Raw genomic sequence first — 8,344 nt, 5'->3', positions numbered from 1 at the left:
AAGCTTTCAAAATACTTCAATTAAGATTAAGACCTTGTCACTACGTCCACGAGTTGTGCTTATAGCAGTACAAACAGAACGAAGCATTGCAAGCCAGTCGCGACTGTCAAACAAGACTAGACATTACGTCACAACGACTTCTGCCGTTTACCTGAGGCGTGTGAAGCCGCCTGGAGAGTCTTCGTTTATAAAACTAGTCAACGAATTTCCTGTGTCTCTGCCAGCGGACAAAGACGAGTTTACCGCCGTGCGCCGATTCGACGGTCGCCCATTTTTTCCTTTTTCGACGTTTCTTAAGTTTTGCGCTCTCTAGCGCCCATTGTCGACAAAATACTTTTCGGGTCTTCAAAATAAAAGTAACAATGATCACGCGCCTCCTAAACCGCTGTTTGATCAACACAAAGAAACAAAACACTGCAGTTTTCTGCCACCTAACATGTTTTATTAGCACGTCATTGCTCCTTTTTCGGTGAGGGAAAGTGGAGTTAGGTGTTAGTGATTGCCTCTTCGGTAATGACTATCATCGCTTCAAACATTTCCACGCAATTTCCAGCGATCTGTCAAATAGAATGTTAAACCGTAAACACAAGGCGTAAAAGGTCAAATTTTCTTTTCTGATTTACCCTAAACCTTACCCTCTTCAAGCATTACCAAATATCGATATTACCTTGTTGGATTTTGCGATATAACTTTGAAATCGACCATTCCAGATTAGTCAAACACTTTGTATAGCCTGACCTGTGATTCTGGGAGTACGAAACCGTATTCCCCGGTATCTCTCAGCTCAATGGTCCATGACAGAGGAATTCCCAAGTCGTATGCATAGTCCTTGGCTCCACCGGAAACCAGATCTGTATCGTAAAGCAAAAATACCGCGCTTGCTAAAACACAGCGTATAATTAAGCAATTAAGTGAGTGTTTAATAAGTGTACGGTTTAAACTACAAATGAAAGATTTGTTAATTGCACATTTCAATGTGTTCCTTCTCAGTCTAACCGAAGTACACACATTATGTAAAATATGTAATTTGAAGAAAGCCGAATGTTGGCGTAATCAAAGATAAAAAAATTCTTTCGATAAAGACAGAAAAAAACAGTGTGTTCATTGTAAGGACTAGAAAAACAATTGGCAAGCAAAACTCGGAGGTAACTCGGAAAGTTCCGCGTTGGTTTTATCCCATACAGTCACAACAAAATCATTTCTGGCGCTGTGGTTACTATCGTGCACGCTAATTTGAAGCAAAGAAAAAGCCTTACACATTGACTCGTTGCCTGGTCCCCAGGTGTACACTTTCCCGGTTGTGCTTTGTATGGCGCCAGCAGCGCGCGAGGAGACGTCATCCTGCAAGACCACGTTACAATTTTTATTAGAATGCGAACGACAGAGTGCGTTGCCGGAATCTTACCAATTGAGCGAGATTGGATGGATCGTCGTACTTGTACGAATAGGGGAACACGAACACCTGGGTGTAGCTATGGAAGGCGATGTAGGCCTTGATGAAACAAACGGACAACCGTGTGAATAGTAAATTCTGTGCTCTGTGCCGTGAGACGTGTCGCACATGCGCAGCACTATTTATGACCCAGTCAAACGTTTCGACTATTTGCGTTGGGCAAACCAAGGAAAAGAGTTGGTCGCCTGGACAGATGTCGCTTTTACCACGGTGCCTTATATCATATAAACGACAAATATAATCATTCTTAGAAATAAAGTTAATTTAAATACTTTACATAAAAAATGTCGTTGTACCGATTTGTATATAGCAATGAATGTATAACTATTAAAAGTTTGAGAATTTTTTTGTTGGAATTAAACAATTCTATAGACTCTGTCCAAACCTTAGTAATTTCGGCATTCTCGCGGAGTTTAGCGGCGCTGGCTGCGATAACGGGTTCGGACTCGGCCGAAGGCCCGTGGTAAGTTTCACTGCACGGATTGGGAGAGGATCCATCTCCACCGAAGTTCACATCGTAGTTGCGGTTAGCGTCCACACCAGTACAAGCTGTACCGTAGTTGGACCTCGTTTTCCGCCACATGCGATTCTGCGCATTTAGAAAACAGTAGGAGTTTTTACTCGGAGTAATGTCGTACAATGTTTGATGTATTAGGACTATAATGCTCACATCGGTCCAACTGTACGCGTACCCGTCCACGTTAAGAAGGGGAATAACCACCCAAGTCATCTCGTCCATCATGCGTTTCACAGTATCGTCAGTTTCATACTCCGACAGCATCTGACCAAGTTTCAACAATGTTCAAGATAGTACAGGGTATTAGAAGTAAATCATGTAAAAGTAGCGGTGACACTTATTTAATTGCTATATACGCTTGGTGCTTTGGCAGTTTTATGTAGGATATTTATTTCGAAATGACCTCATACACCTTAACGAAGCGACTTACGCGATGAGTAAAGTATTGACAAAACGCAGGGGCGATCCATTCACGGGCGTGAATTCCACAGTCGATCACGAACAAGGGATTGTCGATGGACGATCCAAGAACCAGATATGGAACAGTCCTACCTTCAGTTGAAGTGGTCAAAGTTGACTTTTGAGCCAAACTCGGGTAATCAGCAACGATATCGTCGGTCCATGCTACTATCTAAATAGAATAAGTCACTCGCTTAAACAAGTAATAATGTTGATATTGTTTATTAGCATCAATTATCCTATTAATAAATAATCTACTGCTGCTCCTATAGCAGCAATGTACCACCACCAAAAAACGGAATTCATTGGAACCATTCCCTAAATGCAACAGTTAGAAACACCGGCTTTTCCTTATTATAACACTGTTGGTAACGTGAAGAAGTTTTCGTATGAGTTACATACCTCATCATACGTGTGATAGATATTGTAATCGTACGATGCGCTTTTTGGACGGTATCTCCTAACGTCGAATTGATTGTCAACGAGCTCTTGCACGTTTGCAATCTTAGTCTGGAAATATAATCTGAGATAATTTCGTTCTTAGGAGTCAATAGTGTTTTATAGTTAGCTGCAGACAAAGTTATACTAATGATACCTATTATAAGCGAAACAGTGGCTTTGTCTGCAGCTCCTTTTATAGTAATTCTTACAAACCTCGTGATAGAGATTAACCTTCTCGAGCTTGTCCTTGACTACAGAGAGGAAATGGCTGTAAAACAGTCCAGCATTATTTGTATAAATATTTAAAGAATTTTTTAGGAGGGGCAATTTTACCTCGGAACACGAATGTCGACCACTTGTCCTACTCTGACGAGATCTGCGGAGTCAGGTGTCCAAAAATCTACCTGTTGCAAACAGACAAAACTGCTTGTGGACGGAATATTAGTGTAAAACAAATAGTTTCATTTTTAAATATGGTTTTGATGATGTACTCTACATATGTCTAGAATAAGTATATAAAAACATTTTAATTTTACCATTCCATGTACACGACCAAATTCCTTGATTGCATTGAGTTGTTCCGGTGTTTGTGGAAATAAAGAAAGTACTTTATCCCTATGTACAACAAACAAATTATTTTTACATTTAATTAGCACCAATGTTTCTGAGCATTATAATATATTCTTACCCGTCAAAACGAGCCGCAAAAACCCCGGCAAAAAGCAAAAATGCAAGAACGATTTTCATGATAACTGTGCTGTGCTCTGCAGATACGCAGTTACTTACTCTGCAGGTTACGAGTTGCGATGCGGCTTAGTGGCCAAGTAAAACATATGCTAAGTTTCCCACACAAACCCAGCGGCACTGTATAAAGTGCACGTTACACCTCATATGTGGACTACTAACATATTCCGCGAGTTGGCGGTATTACACGCAAAATGCGTTTGTATAGGGTTGCCATACAGCCTTAAAATATACGAGCATCATTATATCTAAGATTTGTCATATTTATTTTGGAAGTCCTTGTACTGCAGTTTTAGCCACAAGCGACCTCATTTTCAATATGTTTTTGCTTAAACAACGTTAAATACTGCTGAATTTTACAGAATAAAAGGTCTTTTCAAAATTATGCGTAAAATGCGACTAATTCTTGATACAGCATTTAATGTTTTAGATACTATTTCAAAGCTTGACTCTCTGGTTTAAAATGTAAAATGCGAAAACATGCGAAACCTTTGTTGGAAAAAAATGCTTGCTTTGACGACACGCTTGAATACACCTTTTAATAAGATACAGAACCAGATCGTGCACAAGTCAATTAGTCAAAGTGGCCGGGCAAGTTGTATCTGTGGTCGTTGACGGGCGTAGCGCGTATAGAGAGGAACTCGTAAGGTGTCATTGAACATTCGTGTGAAGTTTCAGGTTTGTAGTGCTAGGGATAATAGCTGAGAGGTGTGGTGCTAAAAGTACACCAGACCCGGCAAGTTAGCATTGCCAAAAAGTTTACATAAAACACAAAAAAATCTTATTTATAATACAGGTATGAAGTTAAAGTGTTTACTGTTTCAAAACTGGTCGGGTGGAAACATGTTTATCAACCGCAATGCTGCAGCATATGCAGCAACTACACTGGCATCGTCCATGATGAACTCCATCTTTTTCTTTTATTATGTAAAACTGTTTTTGGATTATTACAAAGTATCGCAACCCTGGTTTCAGTTTGCACAGGTATATATTACTCAAAATGTTGTACAAGTGTCTAACTTAATTCTACATTTAGAAAGACTGCTTTTATTCTGAATTACAAATGTTCAAAGAAATCATTATTTTTGTGGAAAATTTTATTTTGTAGGTTGTCTACATGCTTTGGAATGCAATCAACGATCCACTGTTTGGTTACCTGCAGGACAATTCCACATGGATACTTTTCAGAAGTCGAAAGTTAGCTGTATACTATGGAGGACCAATATGGGCAATTACCTTTTTGCTTCCTTGGTTTCCATGGGCTGACTATGAAAGTATACCAATTTGTAAATTGTTTTGTTAAAAAATGTATGTATATATGTGATTTGTTACCAGCATATTCATCTTTTCTGCCTTGCTGAACATTTGCTAAAAATACACATCAATGTAATAAAATAATATTTCCCATTTTGCAGAAAGCCCAGCAATTGCTGGTTTGCATTTAATAACAACTTTATGTGCATATGACGCCATGCTGACGTTTGTTCTACTGGCTCAATGTGCTTTGTTTGCTGAAATTTCAACAAAACAGGAAGACAGACTACGCTTGATTAAGTATAACCAAGTAAGCATACATCAATACAATGCATGATGCATTGAATGCATCATATAATTGTCTAGAAATAGTTACCAAATCACTTACCTCAAGGTTGCCTCTGTGCTCGGAAGCACCAGTGTCTTTTGGTCCAGTCTTGTTTCTGACAACATGACCAACTTGACCAACCTAAAATTGTTTTGTGTGTTTGTGGCAATCATTGCATTTCTTTGCTTGAGGTAAATTGACCAAGGTACAGTATCTGTACTGTTTGTTGGTCTCAACATGTCAACAATTGATTTCACCGGTGGTGCTTTGACAGATACTCCAGCACACATGTAGTAACAAAATATGACTGGCAGGAATCGAATGTCGATGGAGAAAACTTGTTGCCAAAAGAAAGTGAGGACTTTGGAATGGCTGGAGCAATCAAAACGACCAAACAAATCGTGTCAAATAAAAACTTTCTAGCCTTTGTTGTCATGAACTTTTTTCAGGTACATTCTTGATTTTTCCATTTTTTATATTTAAGTTCATTTGCAATGTATTTTGGAGTATCTTTTTCTGTAGGTGTTTCATGTTACATTTTGTTCAAACTTTATGCTTATTTTTGCCAATCATTTGATTCCAAAAGGAGTTCTACCTTCAGTTGCTATGAGTGCTTTATATGGTGCATCATTTATTCTTCCCCAAGTGAGTATGTTATACTACATTTAAAGTTACACCAGAAAGTGTTGATGAGGTCAGATGTGGGGAGCTTCTGTGCATTTGTGCATTTGCATACATATAATTTTGCCAAATATTGAAGCCAGTTTTTGCATGTATCATCTAATATTTGTTGCAATGTAACATGTGTTATAGGACATGGCATTTGCATTTTTTTTCTCATTAAAAGAAACCCGTCCATTGAAGTCAAAATGAAATTTTTCAAACTATTTGTCACGCATTAGCATGCAATCTGTGATGGCTTACAGTTTATGTCTTGTGCTGTAGATACTAATCCTGCTTGGAGGCAATGTGATTGCCAAGTTTGGTGTTTATCGCGTTGTCATGGTGACATTCTTTTTTCAATCAATAGCCGCTGTGATAGTTTTCATTTGTGGAAAGAGTCTTTATTGGATTTTGGCATTTTTCTTTATGCTAGACATGTAAGTAGAACAGATATAAATAAACTTTCCTCTGGACGTTAAACAGCAGAGCAACCACTGCTTTGTATTTTTACAAATCATGTTTTTCAGGACATTGCCATCCCTTGCATTCAGTCTTTTCAATGTTCCCCTTTCTGACATAATTGATGAAGATATGAAAATACATAATCGCAAGTAAGAAATGTATTTTTCTATTCAAAGGTTTATAATGATTCCCACATCCTAAGAAAGAAAAATAGTACTGATATAGTCACTAGCTCAAAGAAATGCTAATTTCAGTTATATACGGATACTTATAGTTCTAGACCACTTACAATTATGGAAATTATAAATGGGTTTCCATCACATGGCTGTATATTCAACTTGTAACTTGCCAATGTCAAAATATTAAGATCAAGTACAAATGTCCCTCAAGACTATTTTGCATGTCAGTTGGTGAATGCCATGTTGTTACATACTCATGTTTAAACATATCAAGTAGGGATGTATTTGTTAGCATTTATTTTGCATTCTTGCAGAACTCCCCAGTCATCAATGGTTTTTGGTACAAATGCACTTATCACTAAACCAGCCAATTCACTTGCTCCAATGATGGTTGTCTACATATTAAACAAGTAGGTTTTTACCAAAAGTACTGTGACATACAACAGTAATGCCAGAATATAATTTTTCACTCTAAAACGTAAATAAGATTTGTAGATTCCATATTATCGTACATGCAAGTTTATTTTTATTACTACACATCCATTAGGTATGTACAATATACCAATTTTTTTAACAAAAGTTTCATCATTTAACTCAACACAAAAGCTGGTGCACTTACTGCACAGTATCCCAAGGAAGATGGTTGAATTTAAGGGAAACGTCAAACAATTTAAATAGGGTTTTGCCTGGAAAGCTCTTTGTTGTGTTAACATTACGCCTGACAGCATCTGCTTCATACGGCATTATCATTTCCTGTGCAGCTTCGGCTACGAAAAGCTGAAGGATTTGCAGGGGGATCAAAGCGAGGAGACGCAAAGCGATCTCCAGCAATTGCACAATATCATGTTCTCCACTCTGTGTTTAATTCCATTTGTCCTCTCTGTCGTGCAAGTGCTTGTCTGGAGCTTCTATCGCCTCAAGGACAGCCATACCACCGATGCCAAGTATACTGAAAACTGAAGGGGTAGTGCTGCGTGCATTTTTACCTTAATTATGTAACAACCTGCACTTCCCGCTTGGTTGTACATTATATCATGTTGTGCCTTGCTGCAAAGTCGAAACAAAGCAGTTTTTTCGTTTTTAGGAAACTATCTTGAACTTGTGCAGTTCCGTTTTCTATTTGTTTGCATTTCAAGTTTTTGCACTTGTTTTGTTTACTTTTACGTTTTAGGTCTGGGAAGAAGGCAATGTATTGTCGTATGCTTCCGTCAAACGTGGAAATTTTAAGTAAATTTGCCTTCAAACGTTCAGATGGCTCATCGCTTTAAGTATATCTGTAGGCTTTAGCAGTAATAAATAAAACCCGTTGTTTGGAGCACAATGTACATATTTTAGATGAAACCCGGTATTCACGTTTTCCCGCCTTGCTGTTTAGAAAGTACTGGGTTTTCAGGCACTTATATGCATAATAACATCACTTCAAAGGACGATTTATTTAGCTGTTTTTGCGAAACTAGTGCAATAGAAACTCTCAGCAAATTAGTTGCGACACAAAATTGGCAAAAGTCTGAATCGATGAAAAAGAATTTCGTCGCCTTGTCTTGTTAACGCGTGAACTTGAAAGTTAGTGAAAAGAATAAAGAAGTGCAACCAATTCTATACATTTGCCGTAGATTTATGCAAAACAGTTCGAAAGTATACCAGGAATTACAGCTACTCCGGTGTGGAGAAGTAAGTGTGAAAACCGTGTTTTTTGATGTACGAGAGAACAAGAATACTCTAGGTATAAACTTGTTTACCATAGACGTCACTTCCATTCGGGTTTTCGAAAGTATCCTGATCTCCAGGGCCGATCCTTAGCGCATTTGACCAATTTTATCAAACCGTTTATAATTGGGGCCCGC

At 38.2% G+C, this 8,344-nt stretch overlaps 2 protein-coding genes across 2 annotated transcripts; one reads left to right on the top strand and one right to left on the bottom strand.

Annotated features, from left to right (window-relative positions):
- Positions 1–485: 485 nt before the first annotated feature.
- Positions 486–3,617, bottom strand: LOC145902765 (carboxypeptidase B-like). Its single transcript, XM_082990865.1, has 12 exons — positions 3,559–3,617; positions 3,407–3,485; positions 3,204–3,274; positions 3,084–3,138; positions 2,832–2,939; positions 2,401–2,601; positions 2,124–2,234; positions 1,839–2,042; positions 1,406–1,492; positions 1,257–1,341; positions 739–851; positions 486–557 (listed from the first exon to the last, which is right to left on the bottom strand). The coding sequence occupies exons 1-12, from the start codon at positions 3,615–3,617 to the stop codon at positions 486–488; spliced, it is 1,245 nt and encodes a 414-aa protein (XP_082846991.1).
- Positions 3,618–4,190: 573 nt separating this feature from the next.
- LOC145902508 (solute carrier family 68 member 1-like) lies at positions 4,191–7,815 on the top strand. The gene is made up of 11 exons (XM_082990511.1): positions 4,191–4,292; positions 4,411–4,598; positions 4,723–4,888; positions 5,030–5,178; positions 5,263–5,387; positions 5,471–5,645; positions 5,719–5,841; positions 6,142–6,296; positions 6,387–6,470; positions 6,815–6,910; positions 7,262–7,815. Exons 2-11 carry the CDS (start codon positions 4,413–4,415, stop codon positions 7,458–7,460), a joined length of 1,458 nt encoding a protein of 485 aa, XP_082846637.1. The 5' UTR covers positions 4,191–4,292; positions 4,411–4,412; the 3' UTR covers positions 7,461–7,815.
- The last annotated feature ends 529 nt before the right edge of the window (positions 7,816–8,344 follow it).

The sequence above is a fragment of the Ascidia mentula genome, chromosome 5 (assembly GCF_947561715.1).
Source record: "Ascidia mentula chromosome 5, kaAscMent1.1, whole genome shotgun sequence".
Classification (NCBI taxonomy): Eukaryota; Metazoa; Chordata; class Ascidiacea; order Phlebobranchia; family Ascidiidae; genus Ascidia; species Ascidia mentula.
This window is presented reverse-complemented; position numbering and strand designations above follow the sequence as displayed.

Coding starts and splice junctions, on each gene's coding strand:
- LOC145902508 (XM_082990511.1), top strand. CDS start 4,413: ATGAAGTTAAAGTGTTTACTGTTTCAAAACTGGTCGGGTGGAAACATG. Junction 5,179..5,262: donor GCTTGATTAAGTATAACCAA/GTAAGCATACAT, acceptor ACTTACCTCAAG/GTTGCCTCTGTGCTCGGAAG. Junction 5,388..5,470: donor ATTGCATTTCTTTGCTTGAG/GTAAATTGACCA, acceptor GTGCTTTGACAG/ATACTCCAGCACACATGTAG.
- LOC145902765 (XM_082990865.1), bottom strand. CDS start 3,617: ATGAAAATCGTTCTTGCATTTTTGCTTTTTGCCGGGGTTTTTGCGGCT. Junction 2,043..2,123: donor ACGCGTACAGTTGGACCGAT/GTGAGCATTATA, acceptor CTAAATGCGCAG/AATCGCATGTGGCGGAAAAC. Junction 852..1,256: donor ACCAGGCAACGAGTCAATGT/GTAAGGCTTTTT, acceptor TTTACGATACAG/ATCTGGTTTCCGGTGGAGCC.